Raw genomic sequence first — 16,559 nt, 5'->3', positions numbered from 1 at the left:
AAAAAGAAGGAAAAAAGCCTCCATCAGGATAATTGGACACAGCCAAGTACACAAAAGACCAGAGAACACTGAATTTTACCATTATAAATCACCTTTCAATCCAGGGTCTTAAAGCGCTTTGCAAACATTAAATCACAAATCCCTTCTGAGTTAGACAAGTATTATCCCCGTTTCACAAAGCGCCTGAATCACAGGTACGATGGCAGCTCTCACCATCCTGCAGCCAGACAGGAATTAGGATCTGGGAGATCCCATCCACGCCGGTCCACGTGGCTTCTTCCTTCCCCTTGACCCAGAGGATGAGGCATGGGAGCTTGAAACAGCAAAAAGCCTGTAACAGCTCAATGAGTTTGAGCTTGGCTGCCCAAGGAAAGGGACAATGTGCTATGCATCTCCTGTAACTACCTTCCCCGCTCCCTGCTCGTTTCCATCACGGCGCTAATTATTGACCTCTAGAACCGCCTGACGTCGCTTTTGACCATCTGAACCAAACCAAAGGGTCTCCTGCTTGAGCAGAAATTGGATTTCCAGCTCAGCTCTTTATTGCTCACAACCAGTTTGCTGCCAGGTTCAAAGACAGGCTGCTAGAAAAGCAGATTCTTCCCTCATTCTTTAAAGAGAGAGACATGGCTCCTGCTCCCTGTCCCATCGCCTGCTCTTCAGATGCTCCAGCAGAAGCATTCTTGTCCTGCTTTTAAACACCCACATGGAAGTGAACAGCTTCCTTCCAGGCCTCTAAAACCACAAGCAAATGTGTTCTTAGCAAGCCCCTGCTAACCAAACCAACCTCAGTGGGTTCACTGAGGCTTCATGCTCCTCTTCAAGAAGCTGGACAACATCCATTCCTTCCTCAGTCTGGCAAGGGGATCCAGACCCAGCTCAGTAACTCAGGTGGAACCACATACACCACAGCACCGCAGACAAGAGCTGTACCTGGCTGAACCCTGCTCATTCCCTCCCCTCCGTGTTATCTCCAGGCTTTCAGGGAGGTGTTTAAAGTGCAGATTTGCAAAGCCAGCTCCAGCAAACAAGCTGGTATCAACCTCCTTTACCAAGAGGAGGGAGCTTTGGGGGAATGCAAGACCTCCATGGATGGCTGACGGGACTCAGGAGCCCCAAGAGCTTCAGCACCCATTGCAACCTTCACACACTTCTTCATTTGGGTCTTGCGGGGTCCAAAAAACTTGAGAAGGTGGTGACCAGGCACAGCTGAGACCAAACTCACTCTCCAGCTTCCTCTGCCGTACTAAATCCTTCACATGTTGAGATGATGTCTTTATATTTTTAATCAAAGAGGTTTCTGTTGCATTTTGGATGGTTGCAGTAGCACAAGCATGTGCCCAAGTGTTCAGACAGGCTGTTTTGGGGGAAAAACAATGGCCCATGGGAGCTTCTGGAGGAGACAAACCTGGGAAGGGGTAGAGTAGCGGACAGGACGCATGATGAGGATGAAGGATGCATGATGAGGATGAAGGACGCATGATGAGGATGAAGGGTAAGAAGAAATTACTTCTCTCCAAACGGGGAGAAGGAACATCCCCCCCACCCTGCAAGAGCAAAGGAAAGAGAGAAAGGAATGACAAACTGCTCCAGTTTAGGGCACAATCATACCTGAGATGAGTACTGCTAGCAATCCAATTAACAGCAGCTTAATTAGACTGGAAGACAAGAGGAGCAGCCAGGACTGTGGTGAAGAGGAGCCACCACCACCCTTCCCAATGGGGACTGTTTCCCCCTTTAACACCAGTGCCCATCGGCCCAGCTTCCGCCTCCCGGAGAGGATATGGGTTCCTCTGCAAACAGCTCAGAAACAGCTTGCAAAGCACCACATTCCCCTCAAGATTTTGCACCTGCTGCAAGATGAAGATAAATTCAAAGCCACTGGTGTAAACTCTCTGCAAACAGCCCCTCCAAATGCACCATGTCTCCTTTGAAATATCATTTCCTCCTGCAGTTAATTACTCGCTGCTTTGTACACCTTCCCTTGCCCAACTAAAGGACAAGAGAGGAAAAAAAACCTCAAGAAAACTCTGAGCTCGTTCCTTTTAATATTGGCAGTGCTGCCTAAATTTAAGGGAAAAAAAAAGAAGTATGTTCAGAACACATATGGATTTACGAGCAACACAAATATCCCGCACGCTTGGTAATATGATGTTTCTAAATCAGGCTCATGAATACATGCTTGGGAGATTACTCTATAAAAAAAAATAAACTTTAATTACCCCATCTTTATCAGCACACAGCCCATGGTGTTAGCCATATGTGGGTGTTAAACGCCAAGTGCTTTGCAATCTTCCCCACCCCCCGGAGATAATAGCATAATACAGAATGTTTCGCGGCTACTCAGATATTAAAATGTATTTCTATCACCCGAGGAACACGGGGATGGGGAAACTGAGCGGGAGAACAGCGAGTGCCTGAACTGCTTAGCAACGCTCGGCGCAGCCGCACGGAGAAGCGCCCGGGATGGGGCGAGCAGCTCCCCCAGCACCCCCGGGAGCAGCAAATCCCCCCCCGCAGCCCGTCCCACATCCCCGCACTGCTCCCAACACACCGAGGCTGCTGGTGGGTCGGAGGAGCCGGGCACTCCTAATGATGCTTCTTTATGTTCCAGCAGAAGCTCATTAATACGGCACAACAGCGTTTCCAGGACACTCTCGCACGCAGAAACATCTCAAGGTGGTTTTACAAGCAGGCGATCATGTCGAATCAAATCAAACGCCAATTAAGATGAGCAGCGGTGTTGGCAGGAGGCTCTTGCCATGGAGTGGCCCCGTGCCGGGGAGCAGCGCTGCCCATCTGCCCCCCTGCCCTGCCACCTTGGGATGGTCCCGCTACCTCCAGCACAACAGACACATGAGATGGGATGGAATGGCATGGCATGGCATAGAACATCCTCCTTCCAGCCAGACACAGCTCCTCTCCCACCCCATGGCCCCCACCAAGCCTTCATGGACCACCCTGCCCCAGTGCCACTTCCCTCAGAAGGGGATCATAGAATCATTTAAGATCTTCGAGTCCAACTATAGCCTAACTCTAGGATTAAACCACGTCCCTAAGAACATCATCTCTGCCTCTTTTAAACCCCTCCAGGGATGGTGACTCCACCATTTCTCTGGGCAGCCTGTTCCACTGCTTCACAACCCTTTCTGTTAAGAAATGTTTCCTAATATCCAATATATGGATGTTGATGCAACAACTTCCCCCAGCCTCCAGGCAGCATCTGAGCAGCAGGGCGAGAACAGGAGCAGGCAGTTCATTGCACACCCTCTCTACAAAACTCAGGCTCAGCTTCTCCTTGAGTTGGCATCTTCTCCACCTGCACCTTGGACAAAGCCCATGGGAAGGTGCTCACACCTACAGTCTGGATCCGGGTCAGAGTTTGGGCACAGGGCAGTCCCCAGGTTCATGGCAAGAACAGCAGAACAGGGATCACCCCAAAGTGGTGGCTTTGCACCCCCTTGTGCTGGAGGACACCCCTGGGGAGACCCCTCTCCCCTCCAAGAAGGCAGAGGGGGTGCAAACAAGAAGGGACAGAGGGGAGGAAAGAAGGAATGACAGCTGCATTGTGCAGCAGCAGCAGGGTGACATCAGGCACTTCTGGATTTATAGAGGATTTGATCTTGCTAAGCACACGCTGGATCAGATTAATACTATTAACATTTATGAATTACCCACTAGCAATTAGCCGAGGTGTCCTCCAGTCCAGCAGCAAAGGCAGCCCTGGGGCTGGGGTGAGGGAGAGGAGGATGCTGAGGGATGGCACGGCCACCATGGGGAGGTCATGGACAGGCTGCTAGAGCCCATGGCAAGGTCAAGGAGATGCCATCAGCAAACTTCAGTCGTGAGGAGGAGGAAGAATGGGGAAAACAGAGGGAAAGGCAAAGCCCTGAAAGGCAAGGAAGGGGCAGCGGAGGGGAAAATGGAGAAAGCTGAGGTGGACATGCTGGTCTCTGCTGACCCACCAACTCCATCACCACTGGGGTCACCACTCCAGCTCCATCACATCCAGCCCCATCACCACCTCGAGCAGGTTCTCCTGTCCTCATGCCTTAGATCTCCCCTGGCACAGCGATGGGGGAGAATTTATGCAAACCGAATTTGCTCTCCTGGCTCTGATACATTTTTTTTCATTTCTCTGGGCATGGACAATTAAAATCAATGAAGTCAGTTTTGCTTTCATGTTCTCAGTGCTGAATTGGTTGAGATAAAATCACATTAAAGACACAGTTACACGTTTCAAGGCAGAGATTGCCTGCACTGGAATTTTCTTTCATGCAAACCAATGGAAACACTTCTCCTAGAATCAAGGCCTGATTTTTTCTTTTGTTTTAAACTCCAATTGAGTCCCAATTTTACAATATACAAACACAAAGGCAAATCTAAGTGGAAGGCTTCATTTTAGAGGAGGAGGAAAAGCAATTTTCAACACAGTGTAACGAAAACATTATTCCTACAGGAAAAAAAGAGGAAAAAAAGTAATCATTATCTATGAAACAGCTCATGTTGAGTCAGCCCAGGGAGGATTGCGCTCGGCGAGTGAAGGGCTGGTCAGATGGCTGAATTGATTTAGGAGACGGTGAGGGAGAGGTGATGGAGCCCAGGCTGAAGGGGGCTCAGGACCTGGCAGGAGATGCCCCAGCACCCGGTGAGCTGCCCATCGCAGCTGGACCTCCACCGTGCTGCCCATCCAACATACCAAAACCATCTTTCCCCTCCCTCTGTTATGTTTGGAACGGATGCAGGGTGGGAACAAAAATCTCTGCTCTTCAACAGCTCCCCAGGGTTGGGGCACGTCCCCTCCGTGCCTCAGTTTCCCTTGCAGCCAAGCACGGTGCAAAGTGAGCTTCACCAGTGCAGCGTGGCGTCCACCACTCTGCCTCCTCCCCCTCTCTTCCCCCTGCTCCAGCCAGGGGACAAATCCACCGCGTCACAGGCACGTCAAACATCGGTGCCGAGACACATCTTAATTTTCCAGCCGGCCCCAACCCTCGCCCTCCTCCCACCCGCATCCAGCACCGTGTTTATGTTCCACTTCCCAGGAAACAAGAGACTCGTTACCATGCGGAGGGCGACAGCAGAGCGATTAGTGAAATTTGTTACCCACATGCTCTGAACAAAATTAAATTAAAAGTGCTGCTTTGCTGTCAAGATAAGGGCCAAGCCGGAGAGATAATTTTTCACTCTCAAACACTCAATTACTCACTGAGGCTGTATCAGATACAATCAAAATAAATAAATAAATAAGCAGAAAGACCCACACTGCCTCCAGGAACAGATGTAAAAGCCGTTATCTCTAGCGCAGTCCGGGGAAGTTAAAAAGCCTGCGGCTGCCGCAGCATCACCACCGCTTTAATTGCGGATCCCTCTGCTCCCCAGCTCACACTCTGCAACCAGCTTCCAGCAGCAGCTCCTTTCCCCAAAGCCTCCGTATCCCACAAATGTACCCAGGCACGGGGAGCAGCATGTGTGCACCCCGGGGACTTACAAGACCAAAGTGTCTGCTTGAGCAAGCCCAGCCCAGCACAGACAGGGTCTAACAGGGACGGGGAGGGCTGCTGGGGGGGTTTGATGTGCTGATGCGGTACCTGCTTGCTCCATGAGCAAAATAAGCCATCATGCAAAAGCACCACGTTTGTTTGCTCACTGGAAAAGCAGCACCCCCAGCAGAGCTTTGAAAAGCCAGGAAAGGCTGGCAAGTAACAGCATTGCCCATTGGCACCATAGACTTTTATTGTGAAAGCATCTCATCCTCAGAGATTTGGGGATGTCCAGGCTATACGGGGACACCAGTTGTCTCCTCTGGGGTGTTCCTCCCTGGCCTCACAGAGAGCAGCATGTACCCCAAACTAGTCAAGTGTGCACCAGACACCGGCACCATCATGTCCATCTGTCCCTGCAGTGAGCGGCTGTGTGTCCCCTTCCCAGGGAAGCTGAGGCACAGCTGGATGGACCGCATGAGGGGACAGGCAGCAGCTGAGCCAACCCGGGGCTGCCAGTGTCAGCAAGGAAGAACACTCCCCAAGGACAGACAGACAGCACAAGGCATGGACAGGCCCATTACTCCCTCTTACTAGTGTAAGCAACCCAAACCACGTTTGCTTCAGTACCTTTTGTCTCCCATTTGATTTCCTGATGGCATTTTCCCCAGTCTGAAGGCTGCTGGCATGGTGAGCTGAACCCGAGGGGGCAACTCCCCGAGGACCACGGCAAAGACAGGGCGATGTGCTGCCCACAGCAGAGACAGGGCAATATGCTGCCCACGGCGTTCGCTCAGCCCCAGTGGGGCCGGGGGTACAGGCAGAGCACAGAGAATGGTACCCAAATTTCATTCTGCATTTCGTTTAGTTCCCCGTGAAATAATAAGTGTTTCCTGCCTCCGGAGACAGGAAAGGATCAAAGCGAAGCTTCCTCATATGTAACAGACTCCGAATACCTAATATTCCCTTATAAAAGGCCTTGTTTTAAACACCAAATACAGAGGCAGATCAAAGCTCAGCTTCTCATTTCTCTAACAGCCCTCAGAAGACTTCGCCAGCCAGCAAGGCACGCTCATGCGCGCACACACGCGCGGCTGACACCAATCCAAGGAACATAATTGGACTCTGCTAATTTGTCTAAATCATCACTGTGTGCTACAAAAACAGCTGGGTGCCTTGTTCATGGAGACCTCAGCCGAGGAGCATCCCAAAACCATGTCCTCCCTTCCCTGGGGTGCTGGGGATCTCCTGGGATGGGAAGGCACCACCTGAACAAAAGCTATGCGCAAAAACACAGGGGGGATATATTTCCCCATCCCTTTTTAACAGGCTGCAGAAGAGGTGAAGCTGACAGGGGTGAAGCCATCCAAAACTTAGCTGAGGATGTTGGACCCAGCTGGGTCTCTGTGCTGGACGTCCCCCGCATCTCAACCATCATCATATCCACAGCATCGCTTCGTGCTTGAACCCAGTGTTCCGCTTTGTATCGGGAATTGCAGCAATACTCTGTACCTTACCCTTCCACCTGATACAGGGAGTAAAATCAACCCCAGGGGCTCAACAGAGGCCTTGGGGACCCTCGGCAGGTTCCAGAGGCTCAGAGATAGGGTCCCTGACAGGTCCCAAGGGCTCAGACAACAGCCAGGCTGCAGGAGGGACCAGAGGATCTCCAGGATTCCAAGACAAACAGCGTCGCAATGCCCAGCCCCTCGCAGGGTCTCCGCATGACACCATCACTTTCCCTGCCTCAGTTTCCCCTGAGCCAGGCAGCTGCACAGCATCTGCCCTGCAGACCCGATGCGATGCCGTTTTGCTCTTCATTTACTCCTCAGAAACCTCCTAGCAGGGCCTTTAAAAGAGCAGGACCATTTCTGTGTTACACAGCAACTGCTCCAGGGCCCAGGGAAGCAGACGGAGGTGGGGGAGGCTCGTTAGGCTCCTCGAGTCCTTGACGAGCCAGGCAGCGCAGAGCACAGGGGCCAGCCCACCACTGCTGCGAGCCTGGTATGGCCTTGGAATTATCATAATGCTTCTTTTCTCCACCCCTACGCCTTCTCTGCATTTGAACAGCCATCGGGCAAGCGCTGCCTGCGACCTGTGGGGCTCAGCACTGCAAATCAGACCTGGAGCTGAATATATTTTGCTGGGCAGGAGCCAAGCACCACCCTGGAGCAACAAGATGGAGCATGAGCGATGCACCATGCAAGCAAAGTTTGTGCATGAGGCTCTGCCTCCCTGGTTTGGGGAGTTTTTTTGCTGTGAATATTTTCCTGTCGAACTCAGAGGGGGACCTGAGTGAACACATCCCACACTGTTCAGGAGAAGAGAGGAACTGAGTGAATATCAAAGCTTGGTCTAGGATGAGATGGGCAGCTGGGGATGTGGATTAGCAATCTCCACAACACCAGCAGTTCTTTCTCGCAGAGACTTTAGTACTGGTGAAAAGTGCAGTGACTGACAAGAGCCACAGCTGGCACAAGAGGAGGTTCCCAGACCTCCCAGGGGAGTGGCAAATGGGAGAGCCAGCCCCCCCAGCAAGCAGAACCCTGCAGTGCACAAACCTGTTGCAAACAGGTTGCAAGCAAATCTAATTTCTGGAAAATCTTGTGCAATCAGTTCTGAGGGTCAGCAGGAAGGAGCAAACCAACCATCCCCAGCTGAGGGTCCCTCCAGCCTCCCAGCACAGCTCCACAGGGCCCGACAGCCCCTCCTAGGACTTGTTTCACTTGGAAAAGCAGGATATTAAGTCCAAATTTCAGCTCCTTGGGACCACACACCAGAACTGCCATCCAGAAAGGAGCAGAGAGTGAAGAGCTGGCGTGAGCACACAGTCATGGTGAAGAAAAGGGACTCTCGCTGAAGGTGGGTATGAACAGAGCCCTTCATGGCAGGAGCCACCTCCCCAGTGACACCAGTGACCAGCATCACCTCTCCCAGCCCCAGAGATGGGGCTGAGCCCAACAGCAGACAAGGACCAACGCTCCACAGGAAAGTCTCTTCTGCGTTGTTACTTTCCCCTCCTCATAACTTCTCTGGAGACTTTCCAAAGACAAGGGAACATAAGGGTAAGGGGATCCCACAGACCTAAAAGCTGGGAAGATGTGTGGTGCAGTGTGCTGAGACCACGGAAGGTGATGCCTCAGCTGTCCTTGCCTCTGTGGCTGGACTGGTCAGATTTACTTCTCCACGTATTCCAGCACTGAAAACCAGATATCAATGGGTCTACTGCTCCTAAGCTACCAGAACAAGCTTGATTTTTACGTACAGGAATGTCCCTCTAAAATATCTTGCCAAGACACTACAATACCTGCAGTCTTTCTTCTACAGAAGACAAATGAAGCCCATGACCACTTAACCAGCTGACTTCAACAAAGCTCCAAACAAAACTGATCCTACACATCACCTAAGTGGAAACTTCCCATCGCATCGGCTGGGATCAATGCCTCGTCAGTATCAGTAATTAGGCTGAATCCTGCAAAACCTAATCCAAGAAGAGAAACCCTGAGGAACTTCTCTCCTTAGACCTGATAACTACCTCACGGCACCTGCAATGACACACAACCATGGCAAAATCAATACGGGAACATCATTGCAAGAATTAACCGTATCTGACGACGCATCCTTCTCTATTAGAGTTATGATCTCGTCCAATTATGGATCTTCGCTGAGCTTGTAATTATGAGTTTGGTACTGTGACTTCCCGCTAAGCTATTGCTTTCCTTCCACGAGGGAGAGAAGAGTCAATGAAAGGATAATGGAAAATTCCTTTCAAGAACTCAGCAATGGCAAAAATTAGCTAGACAGGAGGGGGAATACAATGGGGACTTCATGCAAGACAATTCCCTCGTTTCGCCACCGCCGAACATGAACAAACCAGGTTCTCGCAGCATCACTCAAACGCTAACGTAGATCTAACAGCCGGCTCTGTGCAGCCGCATGAGGCAGCTCTTCCTCCCGAACACCCTTCAAACCCGGCCATCAAAGCAGCCAAGTGAACAACAGCTTATTCAAAAGAAAAGAAAGCAATTCTTCCCGTTTATCTACTCCTTTATATTTGCCCTACAAGGAAGCTTAAACAAACAACCCAAAGCCAACGTTTATGTCAGTAAGAATACCTTTATACCTGGCATACAGCAGGAGAGTGTTTTGAGAGACTGACAGAACACTTGACCACGCGGTGAATGGCATCAAGCAGTGGGAAAGCAAAGATTTATCTGCTTCTCATTAAAACAGTTTTCCACACCTTGCTCACGCACCATCTCCCCCTTCCCTTGTGGTAGCTGAAAAATACCCAAACTTCAGCAACTTGTCCAAAGTACTTTCACCCAGCCCAGTATTTCAGAATAAGCTACTGAAAAAAATTACTCCAGTACATGGGAAATTTTCCCCCTGTGACACCAACTTCTTGGGACCATTTTTGCTCCTGTTTGCAATACAATCAACTTCTTCCTTCTCTTGCAAATCGCTTTCTCCTTAACACAGCTACATTTGTACTGCAACAGGTAACTTTAACCCACAAATTCTCTCCCTGCTTCTCATCAAAAGCTCATTTGAAACTCGGTGAGAATTTCTGGTGGTACTAAAACACACGGAAAAGAAAAAAAAAAAAACAGAATGCCCTGCCTTTCAGCAGGAACAAATGTGATACACCCCTGTGCATCTGTGTGTTTATTCCCACATGCAATCATCAAGCTGATCAGAGGTGTTGAGGTAATTTCACATTCAAATAAACACGTTGCGAGCGTTTATCGGAATGTCTAATCATTGAAACAAATGGGGCCACGTTTGCCGCGGCGGGCGCAGGCATCTCTTGGCGTGCTGCGCTCTGCCCATGCCGCCTTAATGCACGAAACAAATGGAGGGAACAGACCCACTGTGCAATTTCCAAATTGCTTCTTCCCAGCGTAGTTATTTCCTGACAGCGACTTTTCAAACGCAGCAGCGAGGATCGCCCTGGCATCCACCAAAGAGCTTGGTCCGAGGGTCCTGAACAAAAACGATCCAGCGTGATGCGACCGGAGGAAACGTAGACACTAATTTCAAACTGCAGATGATATTTCAGTTTCTCAGCTCCTCTAACTCACAAAAAAGCCTGAAGGGATGCCGGTCAACAAATCCCTGCCCCAGCCCTCATTTTGAATTTGTTCCTTTTAATTGACTTTGTGCCGAGAGGAAGGCTGGGAAATTTCTGTCTGATGGATGCTTTGCATGGGAAATAAAGGGCAGAAAACAGGAGTTTGGTGCAAAAAACTGCTAAGGTGGCCATCCCTGAGAGCTGCACTGGTGCCAGGACAATGACAGACACAGTGACCACAGGCCAGCACAGCTTTAGTGAAATTCCAACACATGTGTAAGGTACATGACACCAGAAACCATCAAAGAAACCCAGAGCCTCAGCAACATCACTCCTTATGGCTGGTGCTGCATCGCACAAACAGCACATCTTGGGATGTCCTTACCACTACAGAATGGCGTCACGGTTCATACCTGGACTCACACGGCATCAGACAGCATCACTCAAGGAAACAGTCAAAGTGCTCAACCACTTTTTTCCTCTTACACCCATGTGCATCAGTGGTACCTATATCATGTTGTACCTTTGCTTCGTCTCCGGCTCCGATACTGCTCGGTGTAGAAGGTTAGCTGGGTTTCATCGTCTGCCTCGGAGCCAGAATTTCCTTTGGCACGTCCGAACCCAATCCCACCTGCAAGCAACAGAGAAGAAAAAATCAGCCCTGTCTGCTGGGATGCGATGCAGCGGGGGGAGCCGGGAGCTCCTGGGCAGAGGTGACGGATTTGGCCGCTATCCACCCCTCCTGGACCAGGGGCTATGCTGGGGGTGACCACAAAAAACAGGGGACTTCTGCCACTCATTATTCCACTGGCTCCTCATTGCCCTCATCAGGAATCAAGACCCCATGGTGCCAATTGTGATGTGAATGTAAGAAGATGCTTTCTTCCCCCAGGAACGTATTTTACAAATGCATTGCAATATATTTACAAAGAAAACCACTGAACGGAGAAGCTGCTCTCCCCAAGGACACCTATGTGGTGAAGTACGGTGAGTTTTAGGTGTTTGCTTCAAAGCAAACCCAGCAGAGACAAGCAGTGTAGGGGGAATACAGCACTCGGGGCCATGGGGGCACTCAGGACCCCACTGCTTGGCGAGGGTCCATCGTCCCTCCCTCGGCACCCAGTTTGGCCCATCTGTCCCCCCAGCTTACTGTGACGGCCAGCAGCATCCATCCCCACAGCAGCTGGTACCAATAGCCATGGCAAGGAGCAGGGCTGGCCCCCAGTTTACCCAGCATCTCTCTCCCAGAGCTGGAACTGGTGTGGGATGCTGGAACTGGTGCAGGATGCTGGAAGAGCTGCCAGACCCACCAAGGAGTGATGGATGCTTAAAAAGCAACACAGACTCTAACTGGCAGAAGTTGTTCAATCTTTGCAGAGTTTAAAGCAAAGAGGCCTCTGGGGGTTGACAGTGGCCCTTTAAACTGCCATTAAAATATTTTACTGTTTTTAAAAAATCCTTTATTCTAGGCAGAAGTACAATTTCCCCACTTCTTGGCAGGAGAACAGAAAACGAGCAGTGCCTTCTGCCCTCTGAAATCCTTAATCACCGCAATGAGAGGCGGCTGGCAGGAGCCGCAGGGACGCCGAGAGCTCGGCACGTGGCTCCTGCCCTGTCCGTGCCCTGACCCGTCCCTGCAGCACCTCTGGGGGCGTCTCAATGTGGGTGTAGGAAAAGGCTCCAACTGCTACTTTCCTCCTGAAAGCAGCAGGAGGGGTCAGGGCTTGCACAGAGCAGCATTTAGTGTTTGGACATGGGGTCTTGTGGGGGGGTATAGACTCACAACCCCAAACCACAACCCACCATCAGCCGCTCTTTGGACCCCCATACCACAGCAAATATCTGACTTCAGGACACAGCTAGGGACTGGGGTTTGGAAGAGCACAGCCCAGTGGTAAAACCAATAAAGCTTATTCACATCAGCAAGGAAAATCTTAATTAACCTGCACTTCTAATGCAGGCCCTTGGGCAACCAGCCAGGGCAGCAGCTCTGCAGCACGTCCCTTGTCCTGCCAAGCAGAGAACACCAGGGATGGGAGAGACACCAGCTATGGGAGCTCAGCAGAACCAGCTCCGCTGGCCACACAGGCAGCGCAATTGGGGGCGTTCAGCCTGGAGAACAGGAGCTGAGGGGAGACCTTCTGATCTCTGAACTGCCTGAAAGGAGCTTGGAGCCGGGGGGGGTCAGCTCTGCTCCCCAGGAACAAGCGCCAGGAGCAGAGGAAACGGCCTCAAGTTGCGCCAGGGGAGGTTGAGGTTGGATCTGGGGAACAATTTCTTCCCCAAAGGGCTGTGGGGCATTGGAACAGGCTGCCCAGGGCAGTGCTGGAGTCACCATCCCTGGAGGGGTTGGACAGACAGAGATGAAGTTCTCAGGGACATGGGTTAGCGCTAGGGTTGGGATAATGGTTAGACTCGGTGATCTTGAGGGTCTTTTCCAACCAAATGATCCTGTGATTCTATCACACTGTCCCTTTCCCACCTTCCCCTGAGCCAGACCTGGTGGCTTTGGGCAGGCAGGTGGCTGGGGGTGGCCAGGGGCAGCGATCTCCAGAGTTCGCTCCCCTCTCGCACCGCACTGACATGACCAGGCAGCAGCTGCTCCACCAGCCGCCATCCCAGCCCCCTCCGGCCGCTCCGCGTTTGTGTGCTGGCTGCGTCTGGGTGATGGATGGCGCTGACATGTTAAATTACTCAGGCTGGATGTCTTCAGAGAGCTGGTGACAGCGATATTGCATTTTCTGATTACCCAGCACTGCGCAGGACGTATGAATACAGGAGTCGGGAGACCCAGAGCAGTTCCCCAGCCCACAGCGGAAACGTCTCCTCTGACCCAACACGCGGTGGCAGAGGTCAGCATGGAAACACGAGTCCAGGCAGAGAAACGGCTGTGAGGGATGTGCTTTTAGCCCTTCACGCTATAGAGGATGCCAGAACGCACGTTGGCGGTGGTTTTGGGGGTCCCAAAGGCCAGCTGAGTCAGCCTGTTGAATGCAGGAGTGCTAATTCTTGACTGATCTTGCTGTGAGTCTGATTTCATGTTTAACTGTGCCCAAAATCTTGCCAAAGCATCTCTGTGAGATTCTCGCACTTGGGGCAATGCCTCCTGCACCAGCTCCACCAGCAGGTTACTCGCCAGGGCACGGCAATGAGGATGCTCACGGCAAAGAGCACCCACGTGCAGCTACCAATGAGGATGAGCAGGGAGACCACCCCACTAAAGCCAAGCAGGCCTGCCTGGTCAGCACTCCTTTGTCTTTAAAAAGGGGGAGAAAACCACCAAGTAACAGAAAAAGAGATCCTAATTGCCACAACTGATAACAAAGCAGAATAAGATGCTTAAAGAGCGAGGATGGGGAAACAGCAGCTTCACAGCACTGGGTACACATAACACACCTGCAGTCCTCTGCAGTGACTCCCCCAGGGAGCTACATGCCCTTTACACTCAGTTTACTCCTGGTATTTAAAAAACCAAAGCTCCCCTTCCTCATCCGCACCCCCGCCTCCTGCCCCACAGGGACCAGGCAGTGGGGGCGAGGAGGGGGAGCTCAAGGAAGATGCTCTTGCCTCTAATCCTGTTTGCAGATTTACAAGCTCGTTAATCCGTTCAAATAGATCGCAGCTCAGCCACGTGCTGGGGCAGGGTGCTGGTTTTGAGCCCGACACTAATTTAGCCGGGAGCAAGGGCGGGGTGCCAAGGCAAACACCTCTCATTATGCTGTAATTAAAGATGGGAGAGTTAATGCTGAATTGGGACTAAAGAAATAAAATTCAGGAATTAGAGGCTCTGCGATCCCCAAAGACTTCCCGTTAGCTAAAGCCATGTGTATTTTTTAAAAGGTGCATTTCCATCATCTAAAAATTAAAAGCAAACCTGACATTTTAAATGCCTTCCCCAAAGCCAGGAGGTTACCGAGCTTCTCAGGAAAGCAAAATGGATGCAAAACAAATCAACACAGAGTTAAAATAAAGAAATAAGTAATGAGAGCTTTTTGGATAGACCCTGTCTGAGGTCAGAGTGATCCCCCAAGCTGAATGTTATAACAGAAGTAGCAGCTCATATTTGTCCCCATGGTGTCACTCAGCATGTCCATGTCCTGCAGTCAATGCAAAGGCATTTTCTGCATCACACCCCTCTAGAAAAGGGCCAGACCCTGTAAAACCACAGCATTAAAGACCCACAACCTCCCTGTTCGACTGTGTTCGGTTCTCTCCACCCGCACACTCGCTCGCCCTGTGCACCGCAGTCTGCTGGGTGCTCAACAAACCCCTTTGTTCCCAGGTTTCCCAGTAAAAACAGATGAGGAGTTCCCCTCACCATCCTCCCAGCAAGGTCCATGCACCAAGGGCTGGCCAGGCAATGCAGAACTATACAATCAGCTAAGTGGAAACATTCAGTTTAATTAAATTTACCCCCAAAAGAGCACCAAACAACTGAAAAAAACAAATGTGGCCAGAGAATGGTAAATCAGATGCAATTTTAGGGAAGGGAAAAAAAATGTAAACATTTTACTTGGAAATCTATCCAGCCAACAACAACAAAACGGGAAAAAGAAATAAAAGCCCTTTAAAAAGTGCAGCATTCTGCTCCGGTTTGTCGTTGCAGCAGGGACACACACACACTGGCTTTGGCCAACAAAAATTCTTCCTCCTCATTGATCTTCCCTTCTCCTTCTGCCAACACCCAAAAAACCCACATCAGGGTGGGTGGTTCACCAACACGGCGCTGGCCCCACGGCGCCCATCACAGAAAACTGGGAGCACTCTGATCCCAGCCTCTGCATAGTGGTGAAGGGTTCTGTTTTCACCAAGGAGCTGGATGTGATGCTTTGACTCGAATGAAGCGAAGGCTCCCAGCTGAAGTCCAAAACAGCCTCACCAGCAAAATGTGATGCTCCATGGGGGATAGACAAATGGGTGAGGTGGAACAAAAAGCAAAGCCCGGACCACAGGTGAGCCCAGCTGAGCTGAGGCTCCTCTACCTGGGGTAACTTTGGGTGAGTTATAGCACAGCCAAGACCTCCAAAACACAAGAATTCTCAGCCCTGACCGACAGCAGACCCCCAACTCAGGCAGAAGGACCTATTAACGGCTCATTTATCCTCAAAGCCAGGGTGCTTTTAAAGGCCTGCCCCAGGAGAGGGCACCAGACCCCCTCTCTGCACAAACCGAACACCCTCAAAGGCTCCAAAGTCCCACCCAGCCCCTGGGGTGGGTGCATCGGGTGCTCCATCAGCCAAACCCGCATCCTCCCTCCCTCCACCACCACCTCCCTCGGGCATCACTTCCCAGTTTAAGCCCCACTCCCACACAGTCAGGTTGGGATGCTCTGGGTACCAGCCTGGCTGCATTTTTGGGAAGCAGTAAATCCAGACCTTCTGGGACACAGCATCGTTCCCAGCCCTCAGCAGAGACATCCTCCTTCCTGCCCTCCCCTCCTGCACCTCGGCTCTTCTCATCCTCCCTTTCCCTCTATTATTCATAAACTCTAAATGCACTTCACTGGATAAAAGTGTTTGGGGAGAAAGTTTGTATGAAAAAGGCATTAGACAAAATAAAGTTATATGGTACTGTAAATGGACAGGGTGGTGTGCGATTTGTGTATTTTTTAAGTCTATCTTCTCAGCAATATATGACCTTTCCCAGAGCTGCTACAAACACTTAGTGCAGAATCAGGTTTAATGACAAGCAATAGGCAGCAGTTTAAACACACTTAGTGCGGGGAAGCGAAGCAAAGCAAAGCTTATCCCAGATTTGGTTTTGTTGGGCTGGGGTGGTGGCTTGTTCAGATTCTGGGTTGGTTTATCCCATGCAGGATAGTGGGAGCCTTTCCATAAAGGAGAAAACCCTTTAGCTGTGCACAGTTCCTGCAGGGAGAGTGTTCCAGCTGCAGGGCTCTGATGAGGTTAAACATTAATTAAATCGAACCACGAGAAAATAATTACACACATGCATCCGTCAGGCTGACTTGTCACTACCCAGTAACAAAGTTGGATGCAAACTCC

The 16,559-nt window shown here is 50.9% G+C and overlaps 1 protein-coding gene across 2 annotated transcripts in view; it reads right to left on the bottom strand.

Annotated features, from left to right (window-relative positions):
• The window catches only part of ASTN2 (astrotactin 2), a 314,079-nt gene that overhangs the window by 198,930 nt on the left and 98,590 nt on the right, over positions 1-16,559 (bottom strand). For both annotated transcript variants that reach the window (XM_065035950.1, XM_065035949.1), the window contains exon 5: positions 11,078-11,185. In XM_065035950.1, the coding sequence (XP_064892022.1) occupies positions 11,078-11,185 (108 nt within the window). The remainder of the gene's footprint in view (positions 1-11,077; positions 11,186-16,559) is intronic.

The sequence above is a fragment of the Columba livia genome, chromosome 19 (assembly GCF_036013475.1).
Source record: "Columba livia isolate bColLiv1 breed racing homer chromosome 19, bColLiv1.pat.W.v2, whole genome shotgun sequence".
Taxonomy (NCBI): domain Eukaryota; kingdom Metazoa; phylum Chordata; class Aves; order Columbiformes; family Columbidae; genus Columba; species Columba livia.
The sequence above is the reverse complement of the archived record's forward strand: the minus strand, read 5'-3'. Positions and strand labels throughout refer to the sequence as shown.